This window comes from Halichoerus grypus, chromosome 1 (genome assembly GCF_964656455.1).
Source record: "Halichoerus grypus chromosome 1, mHalGry1.hap1.1, whole genome shotgun sequence".
NCBI classification, from domain to species: Eukaryota; Metazoa; Chordata; class Mammalia; order Carnivora; family Phocidae; genus Halichoerus; species Halichoerus grypus.
Genome location: NC_135712.1, coordinates 70,556,424 through 70,577,190, shown reverse-complemented (window position 1 = coordinate 70,577,190; position 20,767 = coordinate 70,556,424). Strand labels below are relative to the sequence as shown.

Genomic DNA, 20,767 nt, shown 5'->3' with positions numbered 1-20,767 from the left:
CGCACGGGCCGCACGGGCGTCCCCCGCCCCTCCTCCCCGGCTCAGCGCGGGCGTCGGAACCGCCGGACTCGCACGGCCTCCCCGCGGCGCGCCCGTGGCTCCGCCATACTGGTTGAGGGCACGAAGCAAGGGCGCACGCCCAGCTCGCTCGCGGTTCCTCTCGGCCCCGGATGTGACTGTTTGGCTGAGGCGCCCCGCGCCCAACCCTACATGGGATTGGGCGCCCACGGGTGAGGTCATCACGAAGCGCCGAGGAGGGAAGCGGGAAGCGCAGGTATGAGGCTGGCCCCTGTGGCTTTGTGGCTGTCCTCTGGTGCCTTTTCCTCTTTTTGATCTAGTGCTCTCGCGTCGGCCTTCTCGGGCCCCTTTCCCTGTGAGGTTTCCCTGTGTCATGTCTCTGCTTCAGACTCCAACCTAACGCATGAAACTTCCCTCTCCTTGCTAGCCAGTTCCTAGCTCCGCCACCTTCGGCTTGAATTGGATCTTCTTCCTTTACTTTCGGCAGCTGAGGTCGTCTTCTCCTGCTCAGACCCTTTTGTTCTTTATTGGTAGTGGTACTTAATCAGAACATGTGTCCTAGCGTGTATTCGGCAAGTAAGGTCGTCATTTGAATCACCCCCACCCCCCGCGCAAATGTTTGGATAGCCTGAAAGTGCCGTGTAATTGCTGATTAAGTACTCCATTTTTTGGACAAAATGTAGCCTTTCCCAGTCTTTCCTACTAACCCGATTAGTGGGCGGATCAAGGCAGCGTGTTTTTATATAATTAGGGAGAATGATGTGAAGGCTGTAATTATAGATGATTTCTTGGAAGAGAAAGAATTTAAGCATTATTTGGTCATACTGCATTTTCCTAGGTGGCCAAAAGTTTTCTGACAGCCTTTAAAGAATGCTTAGTGAGAGAAAATACTAACCATCATGTGAACAAGGCACTGGTAGGGTCCTTTACTCGGGTTTTATATAATTTTCAAAACAACTCTGAGATAATTATAGCGTTCACAGATTTCCGTAGTAGTTAACTCCACTGTCTTGCCTTTATGTAGTAAGAAATCTTCCCAGTAGTTCCCCTGCCGTGTATAATACATTTCTAGTTCTCCATTAAAAACAACAGCAACTATCTTCTCTACTCTCTGGTAAATGGTGTTTGGTTATTATTTGCTAGTTCCTTCTTCCCAGATGTTTTTTTCTCCCAGCTTAGTAACCCAGATTCTTTCCTTACTAGTGCTGATGCCACAGGCCTTCAATCATTTTGGTTGCTATCCAGCTTCTCCACATCAAGACCAACTTTGGAAAACCCAAACATGTGAAGAAAAGTTGACTTATACTTACTATAGTGATAATGATTACCTTATATTATTTGAATGGTAGTGTAATCTCAGGCTAGGGAGTTTTATTATTCATTTTTCAACTTTCAACTATAGGACATCCAAGGAAGGAGGTCTAGGTTTGTCTGGGAAGGCACTTAAATTTCTTTTAAATCTTTTTTTTTTTTTTTAAGTAGGCTCCATGCTCGGTGTGGAGCCCAATGCAAGGCTTGAACTCACCACGCTGAGATGAAGACATGAGCTGAGATCAAGAGTCGGATGCGTAACCGACTGAGCCACTCAGGTGCCCTGGAAAAGATTTTCTTTGTGACTAGGTCCTTTTCTTTCTACAGATCACCCTCCTGACCTTGCCCCTCCCCCTTGCACTTTGACTATTCAGAACTTCCATCTTTGCCCTCCACCCTTTCTAAAACTGCTCTCAAGATACCCCACCCTTCGCTGCCCACTCCATGATCTCATTAGGTGTTGAAGGAATCTATTATCTAATTAGAGTAATTCACAATAGGACATGATTAATTGCTGTGCTTTAGACATTACCCTTTAGACGTTACCTATGAGAAGAGAAGTTTGTTGACCTGATACCTGAATATGGAGATAATGGCACTTACCTATTTCTGGTAGGCTTTCCAGTCCCAGTAGGAGAAAAACAAGAAACAGTGGCTTGACAACTCATTTCTGAAAGATTGTTTTCATTTAACCCAGATTTAATTACATTTTTTTCCCACTGCCTTCTACCACAGTAGTCTGTTGTTTAATAGTTTTTGATGGTGGTCTTTGATGTTTTAAGTAATAACAATTTTAATTTTGTAGACTAAACATGTGATTTGGGGGGCTCTGGTTGACTCAATGATTAATAGTCTGCATGAGATAATAGGTCTCCATTTTTATTTTTCTGACTAGGTTGGTGATCAGTAAATATTATCCATGTGATGTAGAGATTAGAAGTTTAATTTGTTTAAGAGGTGAAGGTAGAGCTGACCTTGTTCTTGTGAGATTAATAGATACTACTGGTTCCATTATGGAAAATTTTATGGGAACAGTGTTGTTATTTATAATAGTTCCTTTAAGTACAAAATCCATTTATTGCCTAATTTCTCACACTTTGGGGTGAGCTTAACCAAATGTGTCTTTAAAATTGAATTAATCTTTTCCATTAAAAAAAATTATATTCAGAAGAAAATGCTAAAACTTTGTCTGCCAGTCAGCATTTACTTAGGTCCCCTGTGGGTAGATAATGTGATGGAGAAACAGAAGTACAAGAAACCCTATTTCATTCGTGTCTTAGATAAAACCTAAAATCCCAGTAGGGATCCAAAACCTGTATGCACACAAAATCCTAAAGCTGTAGAGGGCAGACTTCAGGACTTTAAAGTTGATTTCACTGTAGAAAAACTAAAACTAATGTAGGAAATAAGTGATCAGATCTCTAAAGAAAGGAGTTAAAATTATTTGTAACTTAAGTGGCTTTTTCAATGGTTACTACAAACTTCGTATTTTAAGGTAGTATATTATCTATATTATATGACAAGTCAGTAGTCACCACAGATGGCAGTCCCTAGGCCTAAATATTGTTAATACCTTTCATTTTAAATTGTGCTAAGTGTCCTTTTTTCTTGGTTTATCTTGAACATTTGGCAAAAGTCTTTTTTATGGTAGAAAATTAACTACTATTTCATTACTTGTCAGCAAAAATCCAACCACCAGAGTTCCCTGTCTTTACCTCTCTCTGAGTCATTTCCTCTCCAGACCTCTCCTTTAAAACTTACTTGCTTCGGTCTCTAATTAGTTTCCTCTGTATTCTAATTCAGTGCTTCTGCTGAAATAAAGTTATCTTTTTGTCTTTCCCATTTTGTTGTCTTTATGAAAATTGCTGTATATGATTTTGTGACCATGTTTCTGTTACTCCCCCACCCCTCTGTTACTTTGATTACCGAAAGATTAGAGGTTTTTTAGCAGTCTAGTTAGTTATTTTGTGTATGTGTAAGTGCCTAAAAATGGGAGGAAATAAGCTTTGTGTCGGGAATAGAAACTCTAGGCAGGTTGCCAGTATTTTAAATTATTTTTCAAAACAATATTAGGAAATTTATCTGTGCAATTGGATTGAATTCAGGTATCATATCTGAAAATATGAAAGCAACTATGGCAGTTTCTCACTAGAGAAATTCTCCCTTGGCTTGTGAAATGAAACATTAAATTTGTTCAGGTAGATTTGCTTGCTTCCTTTTGTCTGAACAGTTAGAGTTACATAAATTGCCCTTATTTCGTTTTTTTGCTTTACCCAACAGACAGTTGAGGCAGGGTAGAATTATGTGGCAATTTCATTGTATAAGTCTGGGATGCCTAGTATATCAGGAAATCTAAATTTTGTACATAAGTACAAAGTATGTAAGTACGTAAGTACAATAAGTACTGTTAAGTGTAAGTGGGTAATAAGGTAATTAAAAATGTGTGAGTAGGGGCGCCTGGGTGGCTCAGTCGTTAAGCGTCTGCCTTTGGCTTGGGTCACGATCCCAGGGTCCTGGGATTGCGCCCCGCGTCGGGCTCCCTGCTCGACAGGAAGCCTGCTTCTCCCTCTTCCGGGAAGCCTGCCTCTCCCTCTTCCACTCCCTCTGCTTGTGTTCCCTCTCTCACTGTCTCTCTGTCAAATAATAAATAAAATCTTTAAAAAAAAAAAATGTGAGTGTGGGGTGCCTGGCTGACTTAGTCAGTAAAGCACGTGACTCTTGATCTCAGGGTTGTGAATTTGAGCCCCATGTCGGGTCTAGAGATAAATAAATAAACTTTAAAAAATAATAAAAATACCTGAGTACATTTAAAAGCTGTAATGAATTATTCGTGGCTTTTGGTTATTTTCTGCACTTTCAGAGAATACTAACAAGTTAAAAACTATTGTCAAGTGGAATTGTTAGAAAATTGTCTTCGTTATTTAAAAGTTTGGGATCCCTTTACATTGGATCCCATGTACAGATCCTAAGGGCCAGATGACTTTGATCAAATTATTTAACATTTCTGAAACTCAAGTTTTATCTTTAAAATGGAATAATACTAAACAGAAGGGTTGTGTTGAGAATAAAGTTAAATAATGTACTGAATTAGTCTCTGGTGGTAAAACCCAAGGATCTACATTTTTAACCAAATCCCTGGATGATTATTGGTGTAGTATTCTCAAATTTTAGTGTACATCAGCATCACCCAGAGGACTTCTTAAAACACATGGCTGGGCCCCAACCCCAGCATTTCTGATTCAGTTGGTCCAGGGTGGTATTGGGCAATTTATATTCATAAGTTCCTAGGTGATGCTGCTGGTCTGGAGGCCAAACTTGGAGCATCACTGGTGTAGATCTATGATGCCGCTTTGACCAGCCTAATAAAAATAGGAAAAGTGAGGGGCATCTGACTGGCTCAGTCAATGGAGCGTGCGACTTTTGATCTTAGGGTTGTGGGCTCTACACTTTGGGTGTAGAGATTACTTTAAAAAATAAATCTAAAAAAAAAATAGAGGGTGCCTGGGTGGCTCAGTCGTTAAGCGTCTGCCTTCGGCTCAGGTCATGAACCCAGTGCCCTGGGATCGAGTCCCGCATCAGGCTCCTTGCTCAGCAGGGAGCCTGCTTCTCCCTCTCCCTCTGTTGCTCCCCCTGCTCACTCTCTCTTGCCCACTCTCTCTCTCTCTAACAAATAAATAAATAAAATATTTTTTAAAAAAATAAAATAAAAAAATAAAAAATAAAAAAAATAGAGAAAGTGATAGTGGTAATATTTGTTGAACACTCATTATGTACCAAGCACTATTATATGTGCTTTACATATATTATTTAATTTTCTATGATCCTATAAAATGATGCTATTATTAATACCCCCCCCCATTTTATAGAGAAGGAAAATGAATCACAGAGAAGTTCAGTAACTTGCCCAAAGTCACCCAGCTAATAATAGGTAGTAAAGCTATTCAAACCCAGAGAATCTAGCTCCAGAGCTCTTTCTCTAAAACGTTCAGATAAAAGATATAACCTGATGATTGAGCAGCTCTTTTAAAAAGTATTATTCCTAATTTAAATATATAATGTTTATTCCCTTTTTTTAAGATTTTATTTATTTACTTCAGGGGGAGGTAGAGAATGGGGGGCAGAGGGCAGAGGGAGAAGCAGGCTCCGCTGGGCAGGGAGCCTGACATGGGGCTCGATCCCAGGACCCCAGGATCATGACCTGAGCCTAAGACAGACAACCAGCTGAGCCACCCAGGCGCCCCTATGTTTATTCTTATGTGGGCTTAACATCAAATGCTGGAAGACCAGGTTTGCCTGGGTCTGTGATTACAAAGAAAGCCTATTTATGGGGCTCCTGGGTGGCTTAGCCGTTAAGTGTCTGTCTTCAGCTCGGGTCATGATCCCAGGGTCCTGGGATCCAGCCCCGCATTGGGCTCCCTGCTCAGCGGGAAGCCTGCTTCTCCCTCTCCCACTCCCCCTGCTTCTCCCTCTCCCACTCCTACTGCTTGTGTTCCTTCTCTTGCTGTGTCTCTCTCTGTCAGATAAATGAATAAAATCTTAAAAAAAAAACCTATTTATGCATGTGCCAGCCAGGTACCCCACAATCCTGTGTCCAACTAAGCTTTTGTAGACTTGATCTTCAAATGTCTTTTTTAAAATTAAGTTTTTTTAGATATCTTTTAAAAATATTTAAATGAAATACTGCGTATTGCATTAGTCTGCTACCATCAGGTTCATAAATAAGAGATTATAGTTTTTCCCCCCTCCTCTCCACAGAGTCTCCTGGGCCATAATGGCAGTCAAGTGGACTGGTGGACATTCTTCTCCTATTCTCTGCCTGAATGCAAGTCAAGAAGGATTAGTGGCTTCTGGAGCAGAGAGCGGTGATCTCATGGCCTGGGGTGAAGATGGGACTCCTTTAGGACATACACGCTTCCAAGGGGCTGATGATGTTACCAGTGTCTTATTCTCTCCCTCCTGCCCCACCAAGCTCTATGCATCACATGGAGAAACCATTAGCTTACTGGATGTCAGATCCCTCAAAGGTTCCTTGGACCATTTTCATGTGAACGAAGAAGAAATCAATTGTCTCTCATTGAATGAAACTGAAAACCTGCTGGCTTCTGCTGATGACTCCGGCGCAATTAAAATCCTAGACTTGGAAAATAAGAAAGTTAGCAGATCACTGAAGAGACATTCCAATATCTGTTCCTCTGTAGCTTTTCGGCCTCAAAGGCCTCAGAGCCTGGTATCCTGTGGACTGGATATGCAGGTAATGCTTTGCAGAGAGTACTTGGGTAATTTCTAAATGAGTTTGGTAACGATCGGATTACTGATCAGGCTAAATATATCTTTGCATTTTCTGTTCTCTACTGACATGTCTTTTCTATGTATGAATCATAAGCCTTACTTCTACTGCATGTTTAATGCTAACTTGACAAAGCCTAGTAGGTTTCACTCACAAAGTAATCATTTATCCTTTAGCCTTCCTTTCTCTATGCTTAAAAGTGATAAACTCTGGAATTTGAATATTTCATTTTAATATCTTTTTAAACAAAAGAGCATGCTGAAGGCAGACGTTATCACCCACTCTCTACAAACTCTGTTTTGTTTTTGTGGGTTTTTGTTTGTTTGTTTGTTTGTTTTAATGAGGGACTGGGATTTTTTCTTACTTTAAAATTCTGTGGTACGTCAATTGAAGTATTGTGTATTGGTGATCAAGGTCAGAGCACTGCATTCAATGAGTTTTAAAAGGAACATCACAAATAGACCAAATTCAGAGGAAAGCCATCAGGAGAGTAGATATATCTAGAAACTCCATTTTGTGGGGGAAATGGAAGTGTTTAATTCTTGGTTTTCATGAGAGGAAAAAGTGGAATGTGCTAGTCTAAACAGAAGTCCTAGGGAAGCAGATTTTGGTTTTTTGTTTAAGATTTTATTTATTTGAGAGAGAGCGAGAGAGCACGAGCAATGGGGAGAGGGAGAAGCAGGCTCTCTGCCGAGCAGGGAGCCCAACATGGGACTCGATTCCAGGACCCTGGAATCATGACCCGAGCCAAAGGCAGACGCTTAACTGACTGAGCCACCCAGGCACCCCCAGACTTTGGCTTAATAAAGGAGAGCTTTCAGATAGCTTGAACTTTCCCATAGCAGATGTACTTGCTCTTAAAAGTAAATCTTGTGTCACTGGAGTGAGAATGATCATGGCTTCTCTTTGGTGAGCACTTTGCCCGTGCTTTACATATATTAGTTTTCACTCTAGTCTCACCCTGATAGTTACTCTTTCTTTTTTAGAAATGAGACTGGGGTTTAAAATAAGTGTCCACATAGCTGCCTGAATTGAGATTCCGAACTTCAGTCTCTCTGGCTCCAAAGCCTGTATGTTTTTTCTCTGATGCCAGCAGTATCAAGCAGGAGATCATGAGGAATGTAGTAGAAAAGTTCTTGGTTTGGGAACAGGTGACTCCTAGAAAAAGAACCATTGTCTACTCATGACCTGTGTGCCCTGCACTGTTCTAGGCATTTAATCTACATTCTTAACTGTGTAAGTATCTTTCAAGAGTATGATTCCATTAATAGCATCAAAGATTTGTCTTTCTGCCCTTTTGGCCAGCAGTATTTACTACTCCCTTCTCTACCCTCTTCACCCCCTCATAAGTTAGAAATAAACGAGGCTGGTTGTTGTTGTTTTCATAATGACTGCTGTTACCCTCCCCCAGACTACTGGTATTTAGTAGGCAGAACCAGGGGCTGTCTTACAGCGCTGGGACAGTCCCGAAACAATAAAAAATTGTCTTACCAAAAATGTGTGTAGTTCCTCTACTGAGAATCATTCTACACTTGAGGTGCACAATGATCCTATGACTTGGAAACTCCTTTTCCACTCGTAGGTCTTGACCAAGCCCTTACAAACCTGCATTTTCTACCCTCGTGGTGATAACCTGCCTACTTGCTTGTGCAGAAAGACCTAACACATCCAGATGGATATCTGTTTTAAGTAGACAGATTGTACAGTGTCTCTTTGACTAGTCATTCTTTTATCCTTAACCTATACCAGTCGTCAGTCACTGGTTCATTAACTTAGGCATGGTAGTAAACTTTATACTTCTCAGATTAGTAAGAAATGGGCATCCAGAATTTATCATTTTGCCTCCAGTTCTAGGAAAGATGATAGAGTGGCAGACAGCTGCTAGAGAACAGTATAGGATATAAATATTTTGTGAGAAGGAGATTTAGATTACTTAATTGATTTGACTCCCAAGACTTGCTAAAAATTCACTGTAGATTAATTTCTTTATTGGGTTGTGCTATAACAACAGTGGTAAGACAGCACAACTATGCCTTTAGGAAATTACTTTCCTTAACTGAAGTTGAAACTGTAATATCTTCCACAATTTACTTCTTAAAACCTGGTTATCCAGTATGATTCTAAACTTTAAGGGGACGCCTGGGTGGCTTAGTCGGTTAAGCGTCTGCCTTTGGCTCAGGTCATGATCCCAGGTCAGGTCCTGGAATCTAGTCCCACATCGGGCTCCCTGCTCGGCAGGGAGCCTGCTTCTCCCCCTGCTTGTGCTCTCTCTTTCTCTCTGACAAATAAATAAAATAAAATATTTTAAAAATAAAAAAATGAACTTTAAGAACAGCCAGCCTGTGGAAGGGTCCAAGAATGTAGGTATAGTAGTAGAAGGGAATCCTTATAAGGTTGATTTGGGGAGCGCTTTCTCTCTGAACAAATATTTTATCTCAAAGCAGGAATTGAATTATTGCCACACACAGTGTACCTATCTTTGTTATTACAGAAATTATACAAATTATATTCTTCAATCTAGATAGGTTTAAATAATTAAGCAAAGCACACTTGGAGGGGCAGGGACCTTAAAGTGATTTATTAAGACATTTGAGACTGCTTAATTTTTTTTTTAAGATTTTATTTATTTGAGAGAGAGAGAGTGCAAGCATGAATTGGGGGAGGGGCAGAGGGAGAAGGAGACTCCCCGCTGAGCAGGGAGGCCAATGCGGGGCCTGATCCCAGGACCCTGGGATCATGACCTGAGCCGAAGGCAGACGCATAACTGACTGAGACGCTTAACCAGGCGCCCGAGACTGCTTAATTTTTGTTAAGTAGCTCTAAGATATGTGTGTAAAGTATAAGAATAAAATTAAATAAATACATCAGTGGCCATCACTCAAATATAGTTTTCTCTTGTAAAGACCTTTGGAAATTTAAGACCATCATATATTTCTGTGGCATACACATTGATTTTTTTTGCCCTTCCTTTCCACATCTGAAAATAAATGGTTCAAAGGTTAGTTATTCTTTCCGGAGTTTGAAAGATCACTAGTACCAACACTTAAGGATCAGGATGGTAGAAGAGGCTTTTTTTTCCTTGAAAATGATTCTTCTGTGTGGAAAGAAATGTTTTTGTAGTGAGAAAAATTCCTAAGCAGGGTCACTTGGATGTGATTGCATTCACTTCTGAACATTTGCCAGTTTTCCACTTTCTCCCCCTCTGACATATTTTAGGACCATATACCCCAAACTTTTGTATTCTTTTCTCAGTATCTCTTGCTTTCTTGCTTAGGGTGACACCGCTTGAACCAGTGGTTGAGAAATTGTAAAACACTGTAGAATCTTTGGCAGTTAGGAAGAGTAAAGTGGTATAGAGAATGTCCAGGCAGGAACAGTCTGGGAATCTTCAGTACTTGGAAATGATTCTTGGATTGGTAGAATCTGGGATGACTGTTAACACATTTAGATGATTTCAGTAAATACAAAAAAATGTTTAATCTGCTGAAAACACTTTGGGTATAGACATTAGCAAAGATGAATTGAATCTCAGGGCTCCTGGCTGGCTTAGCAGTGGAGTGTGCGACTCTTGATCTTGGGGTCATGAGTTCAAGCCCCACATTGGGCATGGAATCTACTTAAAATTTTTAAAAAAGAAGAATTAAATCTCAAACTGACAAGCTAGTAGTATATGTTAGTTAATAGCGTAGAAATTAAATATGGGAAAGAGAAGCAGGCTGGAATAGTTAGGAAAGCCTTCTTAGAGGGATAGAGACTTGAGGTAAGCCCCTAAAATGGGTAATTTAGGTAGTGTGAAAGGAAAGACAAAGCATTCCAGATTTCATTTATTTAATTGACAGGCTTTTTGACTTGAAACCGGCATAGACTAAAATTAATAAATTTCATAATCTTCAGGGCTCTTGAATGGCTTAGTTGGTTAAGCGTCTGCCTTCAGCTCAAGTCATGATCCCAAGGTCCTGGGATCAAGCCCCACATTGGACTCCCTGCTTTGCGGGGAGCCTGCTTCTTCCTCTCCCTCTGCTGCTCCCCCTGCTTGTGCTCTCTGTCAAATAAATAAATGAAATATTTAAAAATAAGATAAATTTCATAGTCTTCTATTTTACTTGCAGAGATGAGGGTACAATGACTTAAAGAAACTTAAGAATGTGGATTACACTTTAATGGGGTTGTTAATCAGAAGTTATTTAGGATCTTGTTTTCTAAATTCTACCTTACTGCCCATTGGCATCCTAGTTTTGGCACCAGGGTAGCATTCCACTGGCATATTGTGGTGCCATAGGAACTTTTAAAAATTTAATATTGTTGGGGCGCCTGGGTGGCTCAGTTGTTAAGCGTCTACTTTCGGCTCAGGTCATGATCCCAGGGTCCTGGGATTGAGCCCTGCATCGGGCTCCCTGCTCGGTGGGAAGCCTGTTTCTCCCTCTCCCACTCCCCTTGCTTGTGTTCCCTTTCTCGCTGTGTCTCTCTCTGTCAAATAAATAAATAAATAAAATCTTTAAAAAAAAGAAAATAAAAATTCAATATTGCTGGAACTGTGTCATAGTAATTATTGTCAGACTACTTTGATGACTTTATTAGAAGTGGAGTAAGCATAATAGTTGAGCAAAATGGCTAAACCTCTGTTTGACTACGTAACTTTCTCTTATTTAAAGGTAATGCTGTGGAACCTTCAGAAAGCACGGCCACTCTGGATTACAAATTTGCAGGAAGATGAAACAGAAGAGATGGAAAGCCCACAATCACCTGGTCAGCTTTTAAACCCTGCTTTAGCCCACTCTGTGTCTGTGGCATCATGTGGCAATATTTTTAGCTGTGGTGCAGAAGATGGTAAGGTTCGAATCTTTAGGGTGATGGGAGTTAAGTGTGAACAAGAACTGGGATTTAAGGGCCATTCTTTGGGAGTATCCCAGGTCTACTTTTTGCCAGAATCCTATTTGCTGCTTACTGGAGGGAATGATGGGAAGATAATGTTGTGGGATGTAAGCAGTGAAGTTGAAAAAAAACAGAAGAGTCCTACGAAACCTACTCACAGGAAGAAAACTAAAAGAGCAGCTTATACCAAGCAGGGTGGAAGCACTCATGCTCCAGTAGCAGATGAAGAAGAACATGGCAAAATTTTACCAAAGCTAAGTATTGAACATGGAGAAAAGGTGAACTGGCTCTTGAGTACAAGAATAAAGGGATACCAAAATATATTAGTAGCTGATCAAACTAGTTGTATATCTGTGTATCCCTTAAAAGAATTTTAAATCCAATAAAATTATTTGAAAAACTGTAGCAACTTTTTATAGGTTAAAAAAAATCCTGATTCTTCATTCTTGTCATTCTTAATGTTTGTCATATGTGGAATAGTACTGTTCCATCGTATAAATTATAAGGCATTTGGGTAATACTTTATATAGTAAATGACATATTAAAATTTGAGGGAAGAGAACTAATATTCACTGAGTAATGGCCATATACCAGCCATTTTACATGTTTCATTTCTTCTTCCAAATCCGTGATGTGGGTGATTTCCCTCATTTTATTGCCATAGTAATCGAGACTCAAAGATATTAAGTAACAAAGAATGAGGAAGATTGCAGGCATGATTACTTACCTGGAAAGGATTGTGGTTGTCTTGTCAAGCCTCCTACTTCAGGGAAGCCCACATGTGATCTATTCCAAATGTAGTCACCACATTAGTTATAACTGGTTATTTCCGATCCTAGGATGTCATAAGGAGCCTTACCAAGTTGGAAGAGGAAACCTGTTCTTGCTTGTTCTGTGTTAAGCCCAGAAGGCTTTGCTGACAATTACTTTTTGTTGTTTCTAAGAAAAGGGCTTCAGGGTCAAATCAGCTTTAGGATATTATGCAGTAGTCCAAGCTGTGGTGCTGATAGAACCAAGAATAGCCTGAAGTTATGAATAAGAAGTTCTGACTAAGAAGATAAAAAGTAGAGAAGAGATAGAAGAGGTAAAGAACATGGGGCGCCTGGGTGGCTCAGTTAGTTGAGCATCCGACTCTTGGTTTTGGCTCAGGTCATGATCTCGGTCGTGGGATCTAGCCCAGCATCGGACTCGGCTTAGCGCAGAGTCAGCTTGGGATTCTCCCTCTCCCTCTGTCCCTCCCCCTGCATGTGTACTCGTGCTCTCTCTCTCTCTCTTTCTCCCTTTCTCCCTCCCTCTCAAGTAAATAAATAAAATCTTTTTTAAAAAAAAAAGAATAGAAACCAAGATAGTATGTCAAGAGTAACTTCCTTTTCATCATGGCCTGGTTTGCTCTCTTCTCTACATGTTCTTTCTGCTTCTACTTATACTGCCTACTATTGTTTTTGGTTTTTGTTTTTTTTTAGAGCGAGAGCTTGAGGGCAAGCAGGGGGTGTGGGGGAGAGGGAGATTCTTAAGCAGACTCCATACCCAGTGTTGAGCCCAATGGAGGCTGGATCTCACAACCCTAAGATCATGACCTGAGCCGAAATCAACAGTCAGGCACTTAACCAACTGAGCCACGCAGGTGCCCCTATACTAACTACTCTTACATTCCAAGTTTTGAAGAGAATCTGGTTATCATTATCCTTGTTTGTGGAGAATTCTTTAATAAGTGTGATTTTAGTCTGAACACTTGTTCAGTGACAGAAACCAAATTCAAATTGGCTTAAGGGGGTAAAAAGTAGTTTTTTTGCTCACATACCTGAGAAGTCCAAGGATAATCCAGCATGTACTGCTGGGATAGATAAGCTGATAAGATGTGAGTCTACAGGTTCCCAACCTGTGGAAAGTCTTTCCTAGAGGTGGAGAGAGAGAATACTCAGTGATTTTGAGCCTTGAAACAACCTTACCTGAAAGAAATGTATTCCTAGAGCCTTTTTTTTTTAACTTGCAACTAAGAGTCCTGATCAATTAAGTGGGCCATCAATAAATATTGTTGAGTGATCTCACTAGGAATTTAAGGAAAGGACAATACCATCTTGGCCCTAAAAAATTCATTGGTAGGGGTACCTAGCTGGCTTAGTTGGTGAAGCATGCAACTCTTGATCTGGGGGTTGTGAGTTTGATCCACACATTGGGCACATAGATTACTTTAAAAAAAAAATTATTATTGGCAAAGGACCTTGGCCTGAGTAATGACAGAAACAAGGTTCTAATTCCAGCACTGGGCAAGGCTCTCGTCCAATTTGGGCTTTAGTTTCCTTGAAAGTGAAGGGCTTGAATTAGAAATCCTCTAAGGTACCTTTCATGCCACTGTTAAATGAAATGAAAATACCATCATCATAATATTATGCTTATCCAATGATTCTAATATTAAAATATCAGGAAGGACTAATGCTCATGGCTAATCTCTGGCGGTTTTAGGGGGATCTTTTGAAAAATTACCCAAGTACAGCATCATTTGAGCTATTGAGTCTGAATAAATTTATGGGAATAAGGTAAGAAGTATTTAAACCAGAGTTGAAACATCAGCCCTAAACTTCTTTTGCTTGCTGATAACATACCCACTCAGACCGCTTAAGCAAAAGGGAAGTTTACTATTAGGGCATGGGGAGCAGAATTCTCTAGTTTACTAGAGCAGAAATGTAGCTTGGCTTCACTTGAGTCTTTAATGAGGTAAGCCATAAACAACCAAAGCAGCTGGGGCACCTGGGTGCCTCAGTCAGTCAGTCAAGCACCTGCCTTCAGCTCAGGTCATGATCTCAGGGTCCTGGGATCGAGCCCTGCATCAGGTTCCTGCCCAGCACGGAGTCTGCTTGTCCCTCTCCCTCTGCCCCTCACCCCTGCTCATGCTCTCTCTCTCTCTCTCTCTCTCTCACTCACTCTGCGCTTTCTCTCTCAAATAAAATTAAAAAAAAAAAAAGGGCAAGCTATGGACTGTAAATATTTGTCAAAGCTCAAAAAATCATACTTTTATGATTATAGAATTTTATTGTCACATCGGGGATTAGGGCTTCAGCATATGAATTTGGGGGGACACAAATAATGAGTGTAGATGAGGAGAGCATGAAGGGCTAATTGTGAAGAACCTAATGGGAAAAGGGGGGTAATGTTTACAGAAGAGCATATAAAATATAAACATCTAAAGGTTTTACATTATTTTTTCTTACTTGGTCTTCAAAACCTTTTATGTATTTTGTACTTACACTACATATAGATTTGGACTAGTCACATTTCAACTACTCAGTAGCTGCCTTTGCTAGTGGCTACTGTATTGGACCATGCAAGTTCCAGAAGACCTAAAATAATTATGATGGCTGGGGCACCTGGTGGCTCAGTCGGTTAAGTGTCTGCCTTTGGCTCAGGTCGTGATCCCGGAGTCCCGGGATCAAGTCCCACATCGGGCTCCCTGCTCAGTGGGGAGTCTGCTTCTCCCTCTGACCCTCACCCCACTTGTGCTCTCTCTCTTAAATAAATAAAAAAATTTTTTTTAAGATTTTATTTATTTGACAGAGAGACACAGGGGGAGAGGGAACACAAGCAGGGGGAGTGGGAGAGGGAGAAGCCGGCTTCCCGCAGAGCAGGGAGCCCAATGTGGGGCTCGATCCCAGGACCCCGGGATCATGACCTGAGCCGAAGGCAGCTGCTTAACGACTGAGCCACCCAGGCACCCCTTAAATAAATAAAATCTTAAAAAAAAAAAATACATGATGGAAGCTGGATACAAAATACTGTATGATTCTATTTATAAGACTTTTTTTTTAAGAGTTTATTTATTTGAGAGAGAACACATGAGAGGGGGGAGGGTCAGAGGAAGAAGTAGAATCCCTGCTTAGCAGGGAGCCAGACACGGGGCTCAACCCCAGAACTCCAGGATCATGACCTGAGCCAAAGGCAGTTGCCTAACCAACTGAGCCACCCAGGCACCTCTATTTATAAGACATTTTAGAAAAGGCAAAGAAGAAAGTAGACAAAGGTTATCAGAGGTCAGAGGTATGGTATAGGATTGATTGCAAAAAAGTGCAAGAGAACTTTTGAGGGTGATAGGGGTCATGTTCTGTGATCTTTATCATGATTGTGGTGGTGGTCACATGACTAAATATTTGTCAAAGCTCAAAAAATCATACTTTTATAATTATTGAATTTTATTGTATGCAAATTATATTCAAAATGTATTTTTTTAAAAAGGCTGCAGGCTATAAAGGTGCATTTTCTTTTTTTTTTTTAAGATTTTATTCATTTCTTTGAGAGCGCACAAGCAGGGGGAGCGGCAGGCAGAGGGAGAGAGAAAGCAGACTCCCAGCTGAGCAGGGAGCCTGACACGGGGCTCAATCCCAGGACCCTGGGATTGTAACCCGAGCCAAAGGCAGACGCTCAACTGACTGAGCTACCCAGGTGCCCCAAAAAGTGCATTTTCAAGACAAGTTTCTTAGGGCTCTTTCCAAACCTGTAACCACCAAAGCCCTTGTAAATAGAAAGTTTAGAGCTCTCCCACCATTAAAGTGTGTCTTGCTCTATCACTACTAATTTTTCACTTAAAATTAGGATTTTTTTCCCTTAGGTTTCACAATTCAAGTTAATGTTTTTTCTTCTTTTTTTTTGTTAAGATTTTATTTATTTATTTGACAGAGAGAGACCCAGCAAGAGAGGGAACACAAGCAGGGGGAATGGGAGGGGGAGAAGCCGGCTTCCTGTGGAGCAGGGAGCCCGATGCAGGACTCGATCCCAGGACCCTGAGATCATGACCTGAGCTGAAGGCAGACGCTTAACGACTGAGCCACCCAGGCGCCCCAAGTTAATGTTTTTTCTATCCTTTTTCTAATTTGAAAGTTATGATGTTAGAAATATTAATACAAGAGTTTAAACTGGGACTGTGTTCAACAGAAACACTTTGGTTGGTTATTCAGCAGACACCAGTCCCCCAGAGCCAATAGTCACTAAGTACAAGCATCAATAAACCCCCTCTCCAATGTTCTGTTATCAGTTCTCCAGTAACAGCAGTAGCAGAAGTTAACAGGAAGAATTTATCATGTCATAGAGTATCTTTGGCTGAAAAAAACTAATAAAATCTAAAAATGTTTTAGGGGTGCCTGGCTGGCTCAGTTGGAAGAGCATGTGACTGTTCTTGGGGCTATGAGTTCAAGCCCCATGTGGGATGTAGAGATTACAAAAGAGAGAGAAAGAAAAGAAAGAAGAAAAAGAAAAAGGAAGAGAGAAAAGAAGGAAGGAATGAAATAAAAGAAATGCTTTAAAATAAATACCAGGTATAAATAGTTTTTTTTTTTACAAAATTCTGTAAATCTAAAATTTATAAAGTGAGAATGCACGAACCAAGGGATGCACGTAATTCAGTTAGAGAAATGTCTTATAACTGAGTCATTACTCTGCCCAAGGTAGTATCAACTTGCCAATGCAAAAGAACCTCCTCTAAAGCAGTTAGTGCCAAATTCATGTGAGAGGTAATTTAGCTTCAGCAAAACAGCACCAGCTATCACAATAAATTAATGTTGACAATTTAATTTTATTAGTTGTAATTTAGTTTGTATTTAATATGTATGCTTCTTTTCATTTTATAGTCACATAAGAGTTAAAAGAAGTTGATACCTAATGTTGCATTTGGACATATTTAAGCAACATTACACTAAAAGTAATTTCAATATAATAAGTAATTACTAATCCTAGAAGCCTAATATTTTTTTTCTTCTAAAAACGTACAGTACTCGGGGTGCCTGGGTGGCTCAGTTGTTAAGTGTCTGCCTTCAGCTCAGGTCATGACCCCAGGGTCCTGGGATCGAGCCCAGTGGGCACTCAGCGGGGGAGCCTGCTTCTCCCTCTCTTCTCCCTTTCCCTCTGCCTGCTGCTCCCCCTGCCTGTGCTCTCTCTCTCTCTCTTGCTATCTCTCTGTGTCTCTCTCTGTCAAATAAATAAAAAAATAAAATTAAAAAAAAAAACATACAGTACTCAAGCTTGAATGCATGAACATGTAAATAGAGTCCTGAAAATCTTCTTGACTGGCCTTTAGCATCTCCATGTGAGACTAGCACTAAGTGATGTTGCCGGAGAATGTGGGGAAATAGCAAGGGTGGAACCAGTAGTTTGCTGTGGAAGAGGATATTTTGGAGAAACATGGATTGCTCAAAATAAATTCTAAAATGGCCAGATAGGAAAACTAGTCACATAATCAGTAGGAGGTATTAGAGTCAAGAATGAAGCCCAAGTTTTTGGTTTCAGTGACTGGGTGGGTCCTAGGGCCATAAATCCACGCAGGGAGCACAAGAAGCTGGGCAGGTTTGACTACTTAGACCCACCTTATCTGCCCAGACTGGTCCTTGCCATTCTGGTGTCATTACCATCAGCTCTCCAAAATGGCACAGAACTGTTATTAGTCAGGAGTCTGGCTGCACTGGAGAGGCAGGGGTGATTTGGAGTATTACTGGACTCCTTAAGCCAGAGTGGGGACTAGGCAGACACTTCTCTTTCTCTTTGTTTCCCTTAAATCGCTTACTCCTAGCATTGCTTCTTTCTTAATAATACGCTCTAATTTTCTAATCGATGCTATTCATGAAGCATTACCTTTTTTGGTTCTTAGAATTTTCAATATTTTCCTTTCCTGCATTGCTCTGTAGAGATTCAGCGCCCCCTAGAGACATAGTTCATAACTTTCCTGGTGTTCACAGATTTTGGTAGCCTCAAATTAGTCAAATAACTGGATTAGTCCCTACCTGAACTTTTTTCTATTTTTTTCTTTTCTAAGTGAGTTGGACAATTATACATCTTTTTATCAACTAACTTTCTTTTTTCTTTCTTGTTAGTAAGGAATTCTTCATGGCTCTGAGTAACCATTTAGATACCAAAATTTAAAATTAAGTAGACCTCCATTTTGGAGATGGGGAAAGGAAAAAAATTAAAAGAAATAAAATTAATTTTTTGAATTTTTCAAAGTTTAAAAAACTATTTTCCAAAAATATTATTTTCCAGGGTTATAGAATCCTTGTTTGTATTTCTGAAATGTCATTCAGCTCTACTATCCTACCACATATTTTCATTGTCTATGACATTCCCATCAATGGATATGGCTGTTTCTTCAAAGGATGACTTTTCCTTCAAAGCTCTTGTCCTCTGAGACCAAGATGTCTTCATAATCTTAGCTGCAAATCAGATTCACCAATAAAGATTTGAAAAATATCTAGGTGCCCAAGTCCTATCCCTCAAAAACCCAATTCAGTACCATGAGAGATTCATTATGTTGCAGATCAACTCACCCTTCAAAAATACTAAATAATGTGGGGGGTGCCTGGCTGGCTCAGTGGGTGGAGCATGTGACTCTTGATTTCAGGGTTGTGAATTGAAGCCCCACACTGGGTGTAGAGATTAATTAAAAGTAAAATAATTAAAAAATACTAAATAATCTGAATGAAATATTTTTAAATTGATTTGTATACCTGTCAGAATGGCTAAAATAAAAAATAGTGACAACACCAAATGCTGGTAAGAAAGTGGGAGAAGCGTCATTTCCGGGCGGCACTGGACGGAGTGGCTAATGGCCTGCAGAGCAACACACCTAAGTTTTATTGTGACTACTGTGACACGTACCTCACCCATGACTCTCCTTCTGTGAGAAAGACACACTGCAGTGGTAGGAAACACAAAGAGAATGTGAAAGACTACTATCAGAAATGGATGGAAGAGCAGGCTCGGGCCTGATTGACAAAACAACCGCCGCACTTCAACAAGGGAAGATACCTCCTACTCCATTCTCTGCTCCTCCTCCTCCTCCCCCACCTCCCCCCAGTCTCCCGGCTACTCCTCGCCCTGGTATGATGCCAGCGCCCCATATGGAGGGCCCTCCCATGATGCCAATGATGGGCCCTCCTCCTCCTGGGATGATGCCAGTGGGACCTGCTCCTGCAATGAGGCCACCTATGGGAGGCCACATGCCAATGATGCCTGGGCCCCCAATGATGAGACCTCCTGCCCGTCCCATGATGGTGCCCACTTTGCCAGGAATGACCAGACAGATAAGGAGAGACAGGACCTCTTTCTATTCATTTTGTATTACTTGTTCTACTTCACCAGGAGATCATGGTGCTGTGACTCTGGGTGTTTTCTCACAGCAGGACAAGACTTGCTCCCCCTTCCTATCAAAGAGAGAATAGTTTTTGCCGGGGAGTAGTGGGACAAAAAAAAAAAAAGACAATTTTCATTTGTATTGTGAAATGTAAAAATAAAATTGTCAACTGTTTCAGTTTAAAAAAAAAGAAAGTGGGAGAAATTAGATCTCTCATTTGTCACTGGTGGGAATGTAAAATGGTATAGCTACTCTGGAAAACAGTTGGGCATTTTCCTACCAAACAATATGCCAAAACCATATGACCCAGCAATTGCTCTCCTGGGCATTTAAACATATGTTCAGGGGTGCCTGGGTGGCTCAGTCATTAAGCGTCTGCCTTCAGCTCAGGTCATGGTCCCAGGGTCCTGGGATTGAGCCCTGCATCAGGCTCCCTGCTCTGCGGGAAGCCTGCTTCTCCCTCTCCCACTCCCCCTGCTTGTGTTCCTCTCTCGCTGTCTCTCTCTCTGTCAAATAAATAAATAAATAAATAATCTTAAAAAAAAAAAAAATATGGTCACATAAAAACCTGTACATGAATGTTTATAGCAGCTTTATTCATGGATAGCCCCGAACTGGAATTAGCCCAGATTCCTTAAATAGGTAAATGGTTAAACAATCTGATATATCCATACTGTGGAATACTACTCAGAATAAAAAGGAACAAACTATTGATAAATACAGCAAACTGGATTTCATGTATTTTCAAATTAGTGTCATGAATTTGTAATATCCTCTTTTATTAGTCTTGTCATGAGGGGTTTTTTTTTGCTTTTTTGTTTTTTTTAAGTAGGCTCCATGCCCAGCATGGAACCTACAGGGCTTGAACTCATGACCCTGAGATCAAGACCTGAGTGAGATCAAGAGTCAGATGCTCAACCAACTGAGACACCCAGGTGCCCCTTGTCAGGAGTTTTTATTAATATTAATAGCCTTTTCAAAGAACCAATATTTGCCTTGGATAATACTATTATTTGTTTTCTGTTTAATTCCTGCTCCAATTATTATTTCCTTCATTCTGCAATCTTCAGGTTTAGTTTGCTCTTTTCCTAACACTTTGAGATGGACACTTAGCTCATTGATTTTTTAGCGCCCTCCCCAACCTTTAGCATATATGCATTTAAGGCTATACA

The 20,767-nt window shown here is 40.6% G+C and overlaps 1 protein-coding gene and 1 pseudogene across 3 annotated transcripts; both read left to right on the top strand.

Moving 5' to 3' along the window:
- Nucleotides 1-127: 127 nt before the first annotated feature.
- WDR53 (WD repeat domain 53) lies at nt 128-11,893 on the top strand. Of its 3 annotated transcripts, none has more exons than XM_078067431.1 (4): nt 228-274; nt 1,498-1,607; nt 6,085-6,580; nt 11,269-11,893. In XM_078067431.1, the coding sequence occupies exons 3-4, from the start codon at nt 6,101-6,103 to the stop codon at nt 11,863-11,865; spliced, it is 1,077 nt and encodes a 358-aa protein (XP_077923557.1). In that variant the 5' UTR covers nt 228-274; nt 1,498-1,607; nt 6,085-6,100; the 3' UTR covers nt 11,866-11,893. The 3 variants fall into 3 exon arrangements, with proteins under 3 accessions (XP_035927595.2, XP_077923557.1, XP_077923565.1); XM_078067439.1 differs by having other exon boundaries at nt 243-274; nt 1,501-1,607; XM_036071702.2 differs by lacking the exon at nt 1,498-1,607 and having other exon boundaries at nt 128-274.
- A 4,397-nt stretch (nt 11,894-16,290) lies between these two features.
- LOC144379851 (U1 small nuclear ribonucleoprotein C pseudogene) lies at nt 16,291-20,052 on the top strand (annotated as a pseudogene).
- Nucleotides 20,053-20,767: the final 715 nt, after the last annotated feature.

What these genes read in the sequence shown, in the direction of transcription:
- WDR53 (XM_036071702.2), top strand. Translation starts at nt 6,101, where the DNA reads ATGGCAGTCAAGTGGACTGGTGGACATTCTTCTCCTATTCTCTGCCTG. An exon ending in CCTGTGGACTGGATATGCAG is followed by an intron (nt 6,581 to 11,268) that starts GTAATGCTTTGC and finishes TCTTATTTAAAG; the next exon opens with GTAATGCTGTGGAACCTTCA.